The 17,710-nt window shown below is 40.9% G+C and overlaps 1 protein-coding gene across 2 annotated transcripts; it reads left to right on the top strand.

Annotated features, from left to right (window-relative positions):
- Positions 1-456: 456 nt before the first annotated feature.
- scnn1g (sodium channel, non voltage gated 1 gamma subunit) lies at positions 457-14,795 on the top strand. Of its 2 annotated transcripts, none has more exons than XM_004917989.4 (13): positions 457-638; positions 2,460-2,786; positions 6,125-6,422; positions 6,997-7,190; positions 7,593-7,696; positions 7,780-7,943; positions 8,523-8,621; positions 8,783-8,900; positions 10,089-10,167; positions 10,527-10,584; positions 11,697-11,758; positions 12,849-12,924; positions 13,444-14,795. In XM_004917989.4, the coding sequence occupies exons 2-13, from the start codon at positions 2,467-2,469 to the stop codon at positions 13,858-13,860; spliced, it is 1,989 nt and encodes a 662-aa protein (XP_004918046.2). In that variant the 5' UTR covers positions 457-638; positions 2,460-2,466; the 3' UTR covers positions 13,861-14,795. The 2 variants fall into 2 exon arrangements, with proteins under 2 accessions (XP_004918046.2, XP_031749443.1); XM_031893583.1 differs by lacking the exon at positions 457-638 and adding an exon at positions 1,201-1,540.
- The last annotated feature ends 2,915 nt before the right edge of the window (positions 14,796-17,710 follow it).

Raw genomic sequence — 17,710 nt, 5'->3', positions numbered from 1 at the left:
CCCTGTCCTCCCTGATAGTGGCCCTGAAAGTGATTAGCCTCAGCTGCCTTCAATATAGAGGGTTTTCACTGAGAAAATAAATTGTGCGTATACTGGCAGCTCCCCTTGAATTGAACTTTAAGTAGCATTTAAAAAATTTCTTCTGCCCCCTATTTAAGGACACAGAGATGCAGATAGCTCATTTTATCCTGGAATCACAATGCTGAATAGTAGCCAATAACAATGCGACATGAGTATTTCTGTGTACAAAAACACCAAACCATCTTAAATTCTAAACAGCAGACATTAAAGATTTCATTCTGTATTCTGGACACAAGGTGGCGCTCAGGCACTGGTCAGACCATCTTTATACTAATAGTGCGATTTCCCTGGAGTTATTTTGTTTGATTTTTTTTTTTTTGACTGAAGCAAGAATGGGCAGAGAGGGCAGAGATGGAAATCTGCAGAGCAGGTAGGCAGAGCTAAATAGAATATCAGCCAAGAAAGGACTTCAGTGATGAAGAGAGCCACAGCCTGCAGGTGGAAAATTCCCAGGACTGACCTATACTACTTAAAAAAAGAAGAGGAAAATCTTAGATGCTAGTTTGAGCCTCTGTGAGCTTGTGTACAGCTAACCTTAGTGTACTAGAACTATACAGGTGAGACCTCATATACTTTACACATCTATATATATATATTTTTTTTTTTTTTTTTTAAATGCATTTTACTTTTCAAACCTACAATTTATCATTTTTACAATTTCCAGTTCCATTATATTTCCTGTTAAGTGTAGCAATTTACAGCCAAGTACAAATGAGTATGGAGTCAGTATGTTGTGTTTACTGTGATTTATTTAATTTTCTCCCTCACCAGTTCTTTCTTTCTTTTCTTTCTTTTCTATTCTTTCCACTTCTTTTTTCTTTTCCAATTACAGTGTCAGTGTTTATTTGTATATGGGTAATTTTCTCCCTCACCAGTTCTTTCTTTTTCTTTCTTTCTTTCTTTCTTTCTTTCTTTCTTTCTTTCTTTTTCTTTCTTTCTTTCTTTCTTTCTTTCTTTTTTTTCTTCTTTCTTTCTTCTTTATTTCTTTTTTCTTTTCCAATTACAGTGTCAGTGTTTATTTGTATATGGGTTAAATATTCCATTCTACTAGACATGAATCCAGATGGCTTAGTGAGTTTCAGTTTGTGCCATGTAGTTAGATACACAGAGACCCTGCACAATACCCATGATTGAGGATTAATGCGCTGGGCACCTATGGACCCTTCCAAATGCCACAGGCAGCAAATGCCAATGGGGTTTCCCTTGCCAACCCTGATCTATTCCCAGAACACAGAGTTCAGGCTGATAGGAGTGTAGGTGGAGGGAACAGTGCCAGATCTAATTTACTTGTCATGGCATCTTCCTCTGGTTAGAGGCAGAGCTCAGTCCATGCCAGAGCCAGCAAGTGAATGGGTGCGCTCTGTTAGTAGTGCCAGCCGTTTGTAATTGATCTCTGTGCTGTGAGCCAAGTGAGATATTGGGATTCAGCAGGGATAATGCAGTCAGATCTCTGGGACAGGTGAGACACCCCCAAATCATAGATTCAACCTGTCTCCCTCTGACTTATTTCTATATATCTCACATATATATATATCTCATATAATGTCACATATATATCTCATATAATGACATATATATATATATATATCTCATATAATGTCACATATAAGTTCATTATACACACACATATATACCTATAATTATATATATATATGTATATATATATATAGCTTTATTTATATGCATATTGCATTAATATTCACCTGTTTTTCATATTTATCTTGTATCTATCAATCCATTTATCTAGCGAATGTATCTGAATCTATCGTGTATAAAATGCATTGGTGCCAACGCAGCATTATGGACCCTTTTGGCATTCTTGCAGCATGCAGAATAATTCCTTGCAGTTCTGTTATCATTAACTCCAAGATTTGTATTCATTATCGATGGTTTCTTAATTTGGATACTACAGGGGCGTCCAATTCCCTATATATATAAGGATATACATTAAGTGCTCTGTTTTGAGAGTCACCGCCTTACCTTAAACGCCTTTTAAAAGAAATGAATCATAAATAGCTTGGCGACAGCATTTGTCATGATGCTGTATTAAATCTGGGCTAAATATTTCCGATGTCACTTGTTTAGATTGTCATGCAAGGCGCACAGAGTATCATTTATTGAGCAGAACCTACAGTCGGGATTTCAGGGATAAGCGACGCGCAATTGATATCGTTCATACATATCCATTTCTCTTTTGCGCACCGACTTGTTCCATTCCATATTAATTCTACCTATAGTTTCGTAAGCTTTGCTGCGTTCCAACAAGCGATCGTCAAGATTTATTTGGGAATTTATCTCTGGAATTTGTTTCTGGCCACCTTGGGCTGAATGTGCGCTTCAGTGCCTTGCGATTAAAACGCACTGCTGTTCTGCCGCAGGTCCGTCATGTCTAAAAGTGGGAAGAAGCTGACGCAGAAGCTGAAGAAGAACCTGCCGGTGACCGGCCCGCAAGCCCCCACCCTGTACGAGTTGATGCAATGGTACTGCCTGAACACTAACACCCATGGGTGCCGGAGGATCGTTGTATCTAAGGGACGGCTGCGCAGGTGGATATGGATTGTGCTGACCCTGTGCGCCGTGGCGCTAATCTTCTGGCAGTGTGCGCTGCTCCTGATGTCCTACTATAGCGTTAGCGCCTCTATTACTGTCACATTCCAGAAACTGGTCTTCCCCGCTGTCACCATCTGTAACCTGAACCCCTACAGGTGAGTTCTGCTCCTCTCCTGCCTTGTGGCTCCAGTAATTCTCTCTCTAGTCATTTAGGTTTCAGTATAATGCCAGCCTTTGTGTTTGTGTCTGTATATATATTTATAGAACATTATAGCAACCAGTCTTACCTGTTTATACACACATTTATATACTGCCCAATATTTTAACCATGTATATATATGACTTTCCATCACACCCTATTATCATAAATATAATCTGCTGGATGTCTCTTTCTATTTCTATATGTAATCTGCCTGTCTCTCTATATAGTTTATTATACACAGAAAGACATAACTTGCAACTTATCACATTAATTGCTTTTGTGAAGGGCAATACACCTTCTCCATAGTCATCAGTAACAGTGAGCTATCCAGCTGCCAGTTGTGAAATAAACATGTCTCAATCAAACATTAACTGGAGAAAGGCCAAACATCCGTGTGATTGTAGCACCCCAAACTCGCACCTTTAATGGTGGTCTTGTGCTTTGGTTTTGGGGTTGTGTTCCCTGAAATAAGACACAGAGGGTGAGGACCAGCCTGTAGCATAATACAATGGCCAGGGAACATATTAAGAAGATAGCTTCAAGAAGGTGTTGGATGGCTTTTTAGCAAGTGACGGAATACAGGGTTATGGGAGATAGCTCTCAGTACAAGTGAGGGAATACAGGGGTAGGGGAGATAGCTCTCAGTACAAGTGAGGGAATACAGGGGTATGGGAGATAGCTCTCAGTACAAGTGAGGGAATACAGGGGTAGGGGAGATAGCTCTCAGTACAAGTGAGGGAATACAGGGGTAGGGGAGATAGCTCTCAGTACAAGTGAGGGAATACAGGGGTAGGGGAGATAGCTCTCAGTACAAGTGAGGGAATACAGGGGTATGGGAGATAGCTCTTAGTACAAGTGAGGGAATACAGGGATAGGGGAGATAGCTCTCAGTACAAGTGAGGGAATACAGGGGTAGGGGAGATAGCTCTCAGTACAAGTGAGGGAATACAGGGGTATGGGAGATAGCTCTTAGTACAAGTGAGGGAATACAGGGATAGGGGAGATAGCTCTCAGTACAAGTGAGGGAATACAGGGGTAGGGGAGATAGCTCTCAGTACAAGTGAGGGAATACAGGGGTAGGGGAGATAGCTCTCAGTACAAGTGAGGGAATACAGGGGTAGGGGGGATAGCTCTCAGTACAAGTGAGGGAATACAGGGGTAGGGGGGATAGCTCTCAGTACAAGTGAGGGAATACAGGGGTAGGGGGGATAGCTCTCAGTACAAGTGAGGGAATACAGGGGTAGGGGAGATAGCTCTCAGTACAAGTGAGGGAATACAGGGGTAGGGGAGATAGCTCTCAGTACAAGTGAGGGAATACAGGGGTATGGGAGATAGCTCTCAGTACAAGTGAGGGAACAGGGTCGGACTGGGGGGTGCAGGGCCCACCGGGGCTCCCGCCCCAGGGGTCCTGCAGGTGCCCCAGCCGCGCCCCCTAACCCCCCCGAAGGGCCCCCGCCTGACGTCCTCCCCGAGCGCGTATAAATTGAACGCGTCGGGGAGGAACAGTCAGTAGCGGGGAGCGCCGGCAAAGGTCGGACTGGGCCGCTGGGGCCCACTAGGGCCGGGGCCCACCGGGATTTTTCCCGGTGTCCCGGCAGCCCAGTCCGACCCTGTGAGGGAATACAGGGTTATGGGAGATAGCTCTTAGTACAAGTTGATCCAGGGACTGGTCCGATTGCCATCTTGGAGTCAAGAAGGAATTTTTTCCCCTTTGCGGCAAATTAGAGAGGCTTCAGATGCCTTCCCCTGGATCAACTAGCATTTAGGCAGGTTTCATATAGACATAAAAGCTTACTATGTATTTTCCAGAATATAAAACTAGGCAGGCACTAAAAATAAGGAAACATGGCCATCATATTCCCGAAAAGAATAACCCATAACATTGGGGCCAGGATATATCATTTATCAGTCCTTTTTTTATTTTTGTAGTAATTTTGGTCAGATCAGTGGAACATCCATTTATACATACTGTATGACGCAATAGCACTTTCTTGCCCCCCCCTACATGTGCATTACATGCATGGCTAGCATAGCTGGAGGTCAGTTGGTAAGATTATTTAAGTATGGCTGCATATGTCCAGTTTTTACTTTATTGCCTATCTGCCTAGAAAGATAGAAGTACCTCATGGGAAAGATCCATCCTGGAATCCCATAAAATCACATTTGCGTTTCACCAGTCCAGGCAGAAAATTTCATCTGTTAAGCATGGAGGAGGCATTGGTAGATTCCAGACTAAGAAGGGCCACAGGTCCCATTCACTTTCAATCAGATCAATTTATTCTGTCCTAAATACAACAAAGCAATCCACACACCACCTTTAACCTGACCAAACAATGTTATAAACTAAAAACAAAAACCAAGTGAACTGGGGCATGTCGACCATAAAGCGACTTCACCAGGGAAGCACAAAACCCACCCCAATTTATAAATCAGAATGCTGCTCATCTTTTATTAGGATAAGTGGATCAATTTCTATAATGTAATTACTGCTTCTGGCATTTCTGATTTCCCCTTCTTACTGCAAATAAAGAAATTAAAGCAACTTATTTGCCCAGCCTTATAAAGTCAACATTTAAGGACATTCCTAAGCAGCAAAGAATTAGAACAAGCGGTGTCATTTGTTCCCTGTAATCAAGTGGGAATATGTCTGAAATTGGTTTCTTGTAGCACTTGTTGTCAGTAGTCAAAGAACTCCAGTCTAGAAAGTCCATCAATACTTCAGGGAAGTCAACTAAGCCCATGTTATTAGGGTTGTACTGATCCGCACAGGACAATTTAGAGACCTTATTTCACGTTCCAATTTGGAGTAAAGAAAAATTGTTTTTTTAAAACTCCAGGACTGGATCATTATAACCCAAATGGGGTTAGATGGGGCTAGATCTCTATTATTTTGTGCTTCACTTACTAACCAACATGCTACTACCAGATGTATATATGTATTGATATATTTTTTTAATGGAGCATTCTGGGAAAGACATTAAAATTCTAGAGGGAAAACATGGAAGATCCTGGCACTGGGCCCTTGTCGATTAGATCAGTTTCACCTGCATTATCCCATTTAAAGGGGAACCCCACAGTGAACCAAATTGCTAACCTTCTGCCCAGGGCAAGTGAGCTTCTTCCTTATAGAATCCATTAGCCTGGGGTACGTTATCACAGTTTACCACACCACCACATGTTCCCTTCTGCACAGAACAGTAAACCCGCCAGATGCCCTATACTTTGCATTTGGTACCCACAAAAAATAATTTTTGGTTCTAATTCAGAATTGTTCTTGCTTATGCCCTACAGTTACAGTAAAATAAAAGATCGCTTGTCTGCACTCGAAAGGGAAACCAGCCAGACTCTTAAAAACATTTACGGATTCACTGAGCCTCTGGTCCGCAGTAAGCGCGACGTGGAGGTCGATGAGAACTCTACAGACATATTCATCAAACAGATTCCCCTATATCGACTGGAGAGTGTCCAAGGCAACCAGCTGGTTGTAAGTGACCTTAAAACCAAAAAGAGGACCCGAATGAGTGCCAAGGTCATACACAGAGATGCAGAATCAGTTCAAGATCCTGGAAATATGGTGGGCTTCAAACTGGTAAGTGTCCGGATTCCTTCACTATAAATTGATGGGAATAGAGCAGTCAGGATTTGTTGGTAACTTAGATTAATCCATATTGGTTACAACTGGAGAAGCCTCCTAAAAGTATCTATGACACAAAAAGTAATACCTATCAGAAGGAAGAAGATGCAGAAGAACCTTGATATCTTGACTTTGATATAGTTTCAAAGGGTGTGGTGAGACGCACAGGGTTTGAGGGTGTTCTCTCTGGTGCAACAAATTTTATTTGGTGTCTGCACATATTATTATATCATTTTCTAGATAGTTCCACCTTAATAGAAGGTGCTGGGTCTCACAGCAAAATCCCTCAACCCTTAAAGACTGATGATCTGTTTCTCGCAAATATCTCTCTCTTTCACTCTCTCTCTCTCTTACTATACAGTATATATATATAGAGAGAGAGAGAGACCTTCAATTATCTGCCCCCCCCCAACAGCCATTTGGTTTGCCGTCTCTATAATTGTCTATTATTGCATTGCTCAGTACCTATTTAATGTCCTAATATGTTCCACATAGATCACCACATCTCATTTTGTATTATTTTATCCAGTGTGACCCCAACAACAGCTCTGATTGCACCATATTCACCTTCAGCTCTGGAGTCAACGCCATCCAAGAGTGGTATCGTCTGCACTACACCAACGTCCTTGCTAAAATTTCCATGGAAGACAAGATCGCTATGGGCTACAAAGCTGATGAGTTGATAGTCACTTGCTTTTTTGATGGCCTGTCCTGTGATGCCCGGTTAGTAGCTTAAGACTTTCCTTCTACTTCTTCCACCCAGTAAAAATGTCTTGTTCTGAAATTTCATTCTTAACTTGTAACAGCCTTCAGCATATAATGACACATGGGGCAACTGTAGTCCTGTAATATCTTATTGGATTCTTAAAGCAATAACGTTCAATAATGTTTTTCTCCAGGGTCAGTGGGTGCTTAAGAGTCTAGCCCAATTTGGGGGTGCCTAGCTTCCTATTCAGGGTTAGCTGTTAGTACAAGTCAGTTTTACACCCCTTTTCAGCATCACCATATGACTGCAATACATATTACTGCAATTCATGTGGAATGTAGGTGTACAGGGTAAAAAAGAAGGGATTGTTTAACTTTATAGCAATATTAATATTAAAAATGTATTTATTTTGGCCACAGGAACTTCACCCTCTTCCATCACCCCTTGTACGGAAACTGCTATACCTTTAACAGCGCAGAGAGGGGAAATTTACTTGTTTCTTCTATGGGTGGAGCGGAATATGGTGAGAAGACAATAAATATTATACACTTCCAACTGATCTGTGCTTTATGGTGTCATATTATTTACAGCCCATCTCTCTTGCAGGACTCAAAGTTGTCCTTTACATTGACGAGGATGAATACAACCCTTACTTGTCCACAGCAGCAGGGGCCAAGATACTGGTGCATGACCAGGATGAATATCCCTTTATTGAAGATTTGGGCACAGAACTTGAAACTGCTACGGAGACTTCAATAGGGATGCAACTGGTGAGTACTGGGCCCCTACTAGGGCTACATTAGTCAAAATAGAGCAGGCAGGATTCTCAGTGAAGGATCTTTTTGCATCAGTTGGGCTGCTAGCACTAAAGGACTTGGTTCTATTGTGCAGTGTTGCTTTAATGCAGTGATCCCCAACCAGTGGCTTGTGAGCATGTTGTTTACCACCCCTTGTGGCTCCCAGTGGCCTCAGTAGTTGCCGATTTTTAAACTTCTGGCTTGGAGACAACTTTTGGAAGCACAGAGACACATTTTTACTCCAAGCAGAACCTCCTGCAGGCCATGAGTGCACATGGGGCTACCAAATAGCCAATCACAGTCCTTATTTGGCATCCACAAAACAACTTCTTTCAAGCTTATGTTGTCCAACACTTTTTACATCTGAGTGTGGCTTACAAGGTTGGGAATCTTTGCTTTAATGGACAAGGAAAGCCTTTCCATGTTGCCTACTTGCAGCCTTTTTGATTGGTCCATGCAGATTTTGCAGAGCATTTTTCTGTGACAAAACTAATCCAGTGCTAAAATCATCTATATGACAGTCTGCTAATCAGTGTGCCATTTTAATTGTAGACTGAATCTACAAAGCTGAGCGACCCATACAGTGACTGCACCATGGATGGGAGTGATGTCTCGGTTGAAAACCTGTATAGTAAAAAATATACTCTCCAGGTAAATCTCCATTTTATTCTAATATCGTCTTGTTTTTAACTTATTGGGTGGTTGGAAACATAGCTTTCCGTTAGGGCACAAGATAGACACAAAGATGGACAGACAAAATGATCCCAGAGATATATATTGATGGTTGTTATGCACCCTGTTTCCTGTTGCAGATCTGCCTGAACTCCTGCTTTCAAAGAGAGATGGTTCGCACGTGTGGCTGTGCTCATTATGACCAACCCTTGCCCAATGGTGCAAAGTATTGCAACTACGAAGAGTATCCCAGCTGGAGTAAGTGGCATGCTAATTGAGAGTACTAGCCCAGTCTGTTTATGGTTGCTGGCCTGGGGAAAACAAGCTATTTATACATAGTAGGATGTACAGAACTAGCGACTAGGTGCAGGCCGTAGGCATGTATGGCTCTCGTACTACTGTAATGTCAGCCCCCTTCGGATGTTGTTTTCACATCCTAGGGACGTGAAAGGGACCACCTTGACTGTAGAATTGTTATTATCCTACAGAGACTAATATAATGGAGTGATATAAGAATAGCATGCAGCATAATACCTATATCTTCTTTTCTTTGGGTCTTTCTACTGCTGGTTTGTAGAGCAGAAGGCATGTTGCTGGCACCAGGCTTGGACTGGCGATTTGTAAGATACAAGACAGTCACTATTTATTGTGCTGCTGGGGGGCTGTTTGGGCCTCCGTGTACTTGGAATGCCAGGGCCTATTTTAAATCCCAGTCTAGCCTTGGCTGGCACCCCATGTTCTGGAAATTTATCAGCAGATAGGCAGCCATCGGGTGACCATATTCTTTATAGGGTCTGGGTCACTTGATAAAAATGCATATTCTGCAGCTCAGAAAAAGAGAAGGTGAAACCTGGAAAGTGAAATAATTGGGGGGCGGGGGTATTTATCTTATGCTGACTGTTGGAAGTGGCACTGAAGCTCCATGCCATCAGTAATTTTGAAAGTAATCAAGTAATCAAGTAGCCAACTACTTGTCCTGGCTACAAAATAGAAAATACTTATAATTGTCTCTGTGTGTGTTTTAGGGCTCTGGCACACGGGGTGCCATCCCACCAGCAAAAATGTAAGTCGCCGGTGGGATGGCACACGCTGCGCAGGCGATTTCGGCAAATCGCCAAAGTTGCCTCGCGAGGCATTTTCGGCGACTTGCCGAAATCGCGCCACCGCGTGTGCCATTCGCCGGTGGGATGGCAACTGATGGCAACTCGGGGAGATTAGTCGCCCGCGAACAGGGAGATTTGTCACGGGCGACTAATCTCCCCGTGTGCCAGAGCCCTTAGCAGATACAGTTCTCAGTATTGTCTTTGGCAGGGGATTTCTGGAGTTTTGTAGCTGCAACAAGTAGTTGGCTACAAGTAGCTCAGTGTGTCATAGCCCTAATAAAAGTGGATCACACCACACTTTGTCAGCCTGCTAATTAACTTCTTTTCATGATCTAATTTACAGTTTACTGCTACTTCAAACTATATAAGCAATTTGTGCAAGAGGAGCTGGGATGCCAGAGCGCATGTCGTGAGTCCTGCAGGTGAGACAGTGCATTAGGCACCTACGGGTGTCCCGCTTCTACAACTACCAGAAACTCCCTGCAGTTATTTTTCTTGGATAGGATTTCAAGAGATCCATTTCCAGCCTGAAATTTTAACACCATCATCAGAAAGTCTATGAACTCAATGAATGGGTGTCTTTATTTCTTAAAATATATGACTGAACGCTAACAACTTTCTTATTCAATGCACCATTTTTTACCATTACTGTAAGGGGAATATATATTATATAATGGTGAATAAATAGTTCTAGTCCATTAGAATGCATTGAAAACCTGGGCATGGAGAAGGCTGTATTACATATAAATTATTTTAAAAAGTGTGTTCTTTGGTATTTCAGTTTCAAGGAATGGACGCTAACACGGAGTCTGGCTAAGTGGCCCTCTTTAAACTCCGAGGTACGTTCTGCATGGGTTCTTCAGTTATTTTATGTTGGTCACGGGTTTTTTAACTTGTTCCCTTCTTACTCTGTACTTTGTACAACTTTTATGACTAAAGCTACAAGGGAGGCCTTGTTTAAAATGTACCTGATAGTAACTAAGCTAACAGAAATCCATGTCAATGGCAACACATCAATTGTTTGGAATTAATTTTAGTAGCATACTGTACAGGTATGGAATCTGTTATCCGGGAACCTGTTATCCAAGAATTACGGAATGGCCATCTCCCATAGACTCCATTATAAGCAAATAATTCTAATTTTTGAAAATGATTTACTTTTTCTCTGTAATAATAAAACAGTACCTGTACTTGATCCAAACTAAGATATAATTACCCCTTATTGGGGGCAGAACAGCCCTATTGGGTTTATTTAATGGTTAAATGATTCCCTTTTCTCTGTAATAATAAAACAGTACCTGTACTTGATCCCAACTAAGATATAATTACCCCTTATTGGGGGCAGAACAGCCCTATTGGGTTTATTTAATGGTTAAATGATTCCCTTTTCTCTGTAATAATAAAACAGTACCTGTACTTGATCCCAACTAAGATATAATTACCCCTTATTGGGGCAGAACAGCCCTATTGGGTTTATTTAATGGTTAAATGATTCCCTTTTCTCTGTAATAATAAAACAGTACCTGTACTTGATCCCAACTAAGATATAATTAATCCTTATTGGGGGCAAAACAATCCTTATTATTTAAATGATTTTTTACCAGACTTGGAGATCCAAATTACGGAAAGATCCCTTATCCGGAAAACCCCAGGTCCCAAGCATTCTGGATAATAGATCCCATACCTGTACCACCATTACAGAAAGCTATAAAGCCCAGGTCCCAAGCATTCCTGAAAACAGTTTCTATTCCGAGTTTGCAAACTAATTGGCTTGCATGGTTTGAACAAGACTGTTCTATTCTCTTATTCTGTAATTATAACACATTTCCATTGAGATTACACAAGGTTTTAATGAATGTATGTAATAAAAGGTGTGTTTGCTACCATTGCCCTTAGTAATAGAGATTTCCCATATTAATAAGTGCATTTCTATTTTGTTTTGCTTCCACAGCAATGGATGCTGCGAGTTCTGTCTTGGGAACTGGGGGAGAAACTAAACAAAAATCTTACCAAGTAAGTTTTAAAGAGTTAAGAGAGGCTATTAAGGTGATATATATATATATATATATACAGGTATCGGACCCCTTATCCGGAAACCCATTATCCAGAAAGCTCCGAATTACGGAAAGCCCGTCTCCCATAGACTCCATTATAATCAAATAATTCAGAATTGTAAAACTGATTTCCTTTTTCTATGTAGAAATAAAACGGTACCTTGGAATTGATCCCAACTAAGATATAAATAATCCTTATTGGATGCAAAACAATCCTATTGGGTTTAACTAATGTTTTATTGATTTTTTAGTACACTTAAGGTGTTGAGATCCAAATTACGGAAAGACCCCTTATCCGGAATACCCTTGGTCCCGAGCATTCTGGATAATGGGTCCTATACCTGTATATTATTAGTGCTTACTTTAACAGTATATGCACAGTAAGACCATGGGCTATAGAGGAAGCAGCCCCTGGGGGGGTGCCCAAACTGCAGGGTCTATTTCCTCTATAGCAGTACAGAAAGCCGCCCTCCCCAGCTGCTCTCATACCTGTGAGAGGACAGGGAGCAGGGCACGTGAGCGGAGAGGCTAGTCGGTAGGTAGGGTAAGCCAGGTAAGGCGTGGCTGTGCACACCAGGCCCCTCCCCCTAGATTTTATTGCTTGGGGGCATGGAGCCATGGAGTTAAGCCACTAAGTCTTTATTAGATGTATAGCTGCATGAGTAAAATGTAACACACTGCCTACTTAAATACAGCAAAATGTACTGTCATCCAAACACCTCAATGAGACAGCAGCCAAATATGACAGAATACCTGCCGGCTGTACTAGGCTTTAGTTTTACACACATGGGTTGCCCCTTGATTTACTGAAAAAATCCATACATCATCTGCTTTCAGTATAAAAAGTCAGTTTGTATAATGGATGACATACTCTAAAGGGCTTTTCATGATACGAAACGAGAATATTTGGAGAATATAAGAGAATATACAGCATATACCTGAATCTTTTGCCTTTCTCACTCACTATCTATATGGTAAAACATATTTTGACAAATATGAACACAGAATTTATCTGGTTTTAGACTGATTTATTTCTTATTTCTATACAGGAATGACCTAGCAAATCTTAATATATTCTACCAGGACCTAAATAGCAGATCCATATCTGAAAGTCCTACATACAATGTAAGTGTTTTCACCAGTAGCTTCACTCATTGACATAAAGGTCTTATACTTCATTTGTAAGAAGGTGTGGTATGTTTAGTGCCTTGCCTCTTCTGTGCCTGATGGCAGCCTATAACCTTTGAAGGCATAATATAGTGAATAAAATACCCCCTATTTTAAAATATATGGATATTATAAGTCATTGAGGAGTTCCATAACCATGGAACATCAGACAATTTCTATTATCATCATATTTTACAACAGGGGGTACATTATTTATTATTATACACAAGTTAAAGTGAGTCATGTGACAGAAGTTACATCACTGAACACTGATTATAATTCATGACATCGCTATGCACCATATATAAAGATATAAGATTTATTCAAAGTTGACTTTTACCAAACGGTTTTAGCAACTCCCACAACTTATTTTCAGAAATGTTCTTCTGGGCTTCAGCCTTGGCAGCCTCCTTCATGTTGTACGTATTTATGATGTGCATATATCGGCAATGTTCAACTTCTCATTTATCCTTACAGATTGTAACTCTGCTCTCAAATTTTGGAGGGCAGCTTGGCCTGTGGATGAGCTGTTCTATGATCTGCGTGCTTGAGATTGTTGAAGTTTTCTTTATTGACTCATTTTGGGTTGTCCTGAGACAACAATGGCGCAAGCTTTGCAACTGGTGGAAGCATCGCAAAGATAATCAAGAAGAAGATTTCCCTGAAATCCCTGTACCAGCCATGGCTGGGCATGACAACCCACTCTGTGTTGACAACCCCATCAGCCTTGGGGAAGAAGACCCCCCTACCTTTAATTCTGCTCTACAGCTTCCTCAGCCCCAGGACTCACAAGTGCCAAGAACTCCACCTCCAAAGTACAACACTTTACGGATACACTCTGCTTTTCATTTGGAGACAATGGACTCTGATGATGATGATGTAGAAAGATTCTAAGTATTCACTTTGTGGAGAGAAGCTTCAATCTCTACATTAGAAACTCCTACTGCCTAGACACTTTATAATAATAAGTGTTGCACTCACCATGCTCAGCAGGAATTCTTCAAACTTAGAACATTGCCGAGAGGTGATCTTGCTGACGTGGTATCTTTTGGTGCTTGAATATAGGTCTCTATGGACTTGTTTATGGTCTGTATCCCTCACAATGTGCCACAACCACTTTGACCAACCTCAGAAGTCAGTGGTTGCAACTGTAGCATGGTCCTCTGACTAATGTTTTATAAGGTAGCAATTATGGTCTGATGTAAATGTGTTGCTGTAGTCTTTCTTCTGTTTCCAAATATTTGCCTTCTCTTAATCATGCCAGTCAACTGAAGGATTTTTTAAAAGCTGTGCTTTACTAAAGGGTTCAGGAGCCCAAGGGCTGGGACATTGCTTACTATGTGGCTCCATCTCATTATCTGTGTGTTAAAAGACACTTGTGCTGTGCACATACTATGATGCTGCTACTCAATAAGTGGCAACCCCAACATGAAGAAGGACTGGTATCAACCACGGCCTTATCAAGACGTCAGTGCTCAACTTTCGAGATCAACATGCATGGCCATCAATTAAGGTGTCATTGGAACTTAGCAATCTGTAACATTACAGCAATAAATGTACCCGCTATCCAGATTGCTATAAGGCCGTGGAGCAAGGCTCGTGGGCATACCACTCTTGGTTCACATAAAATGTCATTGGATATTTGGGACATGGATTTCCTGCACAATAAAAAAACAAATACATATATATATGTCAATACATACGCAGAAATAGATTTTTTTAAGACATACAGATTTATATATTACAAAGACCTGTCTGTACTTGATTTCATCATATTTAAAATGTTATTGCGAAGATTCTGATTTTTGTAATAAAATACTTTGACAGTAGATTTCTCACTGGTTATTTGTAATAGTATCTTCTGTCGGAGGAGAAATTAATTTGATATTAAACTGCAGGTAACGTATAAAAAGTGAGTGGAGTGTAATCTCTCTGCAAATGCTTATTTGTGATCCTCTTTATACTCTCTTTCTAATATTGGAAGGGATCTTTGTGAAGGGTGAAGTCATTTTTCATTATACTCAAGGGTGTAGCTAGAGGCCAGGGGCCCCAGTGACAAATTTGTTCTGGGCCTTTTATCTAAGCAGCTATGTCCTTAGTGACCTTCAGTTTCTTAATTCCACACCCTCTATTCAACAATATACTTCAGTGTTTGTATTTGGCGCTTTACAAGGGCCAATGCATTTTTCAGTTGTTTCCCCGACTTCTGCTTAGCAATACAGACTATTGTCATTTGAGTTGTGGGACTTATTTAGCATTTTGGGTCTCATCAGACAAATGTCAGTGACTTAACTATATGTTACTGTGCCCAACAGCAAATTTAATTTAGGGCCCTAAACCATTGGTAAGATGACCTATTCTTTCAAGATATATTGAAATTGCTAATTTATCTAGACCTTACTGGGCCCCCTACACTACATGGCCTTCTGCAAACGCAGGGTCTGCTTCCTTTGCAGTTACTCCCCTGCATGGAGTCTTTTGCTTGGCTATGCATGCATGATTACTGAGGCAATTAGCCCTGGTTGATTCCAGTAACAAGGATATACTGCAGATTCATGGGAGGGTAGGGAAACTCTACCCCTTTACCTCTTTCTACTCGGAAAAGCAGTGAAGGGCAACAAACAAAATTTCAGGGCTTCATGTTCAGCTTTTGACCACTTCATTGTGACAACTCAAACTTTATAGTAAGGAGTTTTAGATTTGTGGAAAGGCCACAAAGACCCACGCCTACTGGGGCAGATTTTTGGGGGATGAAAAGAGTCTGACCCAACAATGTAAATTATGATTTATATATGAGAGGTAAGGTCACCATAAAGGTTAGGGGGTCACAATGGATTGGCTTAGGTTGGCATAGATGTGAATAGAGCGATGATGTTGATAAGCAAAATGGTTTAGAAGTTGTCTATGAAGATTCTCATTCATCCAGGTCTAGATATACAGTATAGTATCTAGTACAGGTATGAGACCCATTATCCAGAATGCTCGGGACCTGGGGTTTTCTGGATAAGGGGTCTTTCCGTAATTCGGATCTCCTGCCTTAAGTCTGCTAATAAAAATTATTTATATTTTATTAACAGTAGTTAAACCCAAAAGGATTGTTTTGCATCCAATAAGGATTAATTATATCTTAGTTGGGATCAATTACAAGGTACTGTTTTATTATTACAGAGAAAAGGGAATCATTTAACCATTAAATAAACCCAATAGGGCTGTCCTGCCCCAATAAGGGGTAATTATATCTTAGTTGGGATCAAGTACAGGTACTGTTTTATTATTACAGAGAAAAGGGAATCATTTAACCATTAAATAAACCCAATAGGACTGTTCTGCCCCAATAAGGGGTAATTATATATTAGTTGGGATCAAGTACAAGGTACAATTTTATTATTAGAGAGAAAAAGGAAATAATTTTTAAAAATGTGAATTGTTTGATTAAAATGGAGTCTATGGGAAATGGCCTTTCCGTAATTCAGAACTTTCTGGATAATGGGTTTCCGGATAAGGGGCCCGATACCTGTACAATTAAGTCTAAAACAACTGGATGTTTCTGAGTTTTTTCTTGAAAACATTTCACCACTCATCCAAGTGGCTTCTTCAGTTCAAATCAAGGACGGAATTGGATACACCGGAGATCTCCATAAGGGAGACTAGCAATATTCCAACTTTCTAATTTAAAAATGTATGTGAGAAGGACACACAGGCATTTTAAATTGCTGCACTCTTTTCAAGGAGAAATGTGGCTATTAAAATGTCCTGGCCCACCAACTTGGTCTGGAACTTTCTCTGATTATGAACCCATGTTTTCGGGTATAAGTAATTGTACAAGAAGAACCTGGATACCAGATCAGGTGCCGTGAGTCCTGCACGTGAGACAGTTTAAAGTGCATTGCGGGCCAGAGTATTTCTGTGGCCCAGTTGTAAAACTATGAGAAACTCCCACAGTTATTGTTTTTGGATAAGATTTCAAGCGATTCATTTCCAGCCAGAGATTATAGTACCGCTATGAACTCAATGGGAGGGTTTTCCTCTCAAAGTATATCCTTAAATGCAGATACATTTCAGATGATTCTTCTTCAATGCACCATTGTTTGCCATTGCTGGAAGGGGAATATAGGCTGCAATGATACTTTTCAGTAGATAGCTGCAAAGCATCAGCTGTAACAGTATAGAATAACTGTGTATGGAAAATACAGTATATATATCGCTACGTGCAAATTACAAAAAAAGGTGTGTTCACACTAAAAGCCTCCATTTTATTTAAGTTTTATGGATAGTACACTAGCATGGGGTCTGGCTAAGTGGCCTTCCTTGATGGCAGTTGTACTTATTATGGGTTCTGCAGATTCCATTGTTTGGACATTTCTTACTGTGAGACTCCCTCTCATTACCTGTGTTTAAAAGCAGTTGGGCTGTGTCCATAGTGAATGGTTGGTGCCAACCACTGCTTTATTAAGATATCGATTATTAAGATATCAGCATGCATGGCCATCACTGTCAGCTGAACCAGGGGTGGAACTACCGGAGGGCACCCAGGCATGCACCCCTTCAGGGCCTGGCAGGTGCTCACATCGGTGTGAATTGGCTGTGAAAACTGCATCCGGAGGAGGGGTGGAGTGGTGGCTGCGTGGTCTGCACCTGACCCCGTCACCAAAAGGAACAGTTCAGAGTAAAATGAAACTGCGCAAAATAAAAATATTTGTAATATAGTTAGGCAAAAATGTAATCTATAAAGGCTGGAGTGAGC

This window comes from Xenopus tropicalis, chromosome 9 (genome assembly GCF_000004195.4).
Source record: "Xenopus tropicalis strain Nigerian chromosome 9, UCB_Xtro_10.0, whole genome shotgun sequence".
Classification (NCBI taxonomy): domain Eukaryota; kingdom Metazoa; phylum Chordata; class Amphibia; order Anura; family Pipidae; genus Xenopus; species Xenopus tropicalis.
Note: the sequence above shows the minus strand (reverse complement) of the source record. Positions and strands in the feature narration are given on the sequence as shown.

Bases quoted from the DNA above. Each gene is read 5' to 3' on its own strand.
- scnn1g (XM_031893583.1), top strand. From the start codon at position 1,518: ATGCAGTCAGATCTCTGGGACAG. The intron at 2,787-6,124 runs GTGAGTTCTGCT...TATGCCCTACAG, and splicing joins TGTAACCTGAACCCCTACAG to TTACAGTAAAATAAAAGATC. The intron at 8,622-8,782 runs GTAAATCTCCAT...TTCCTGTTGCAG, and splicing joins GTAAAAAATATACTCTCCAG to ATCTGCCTGAACTCCTGCTT.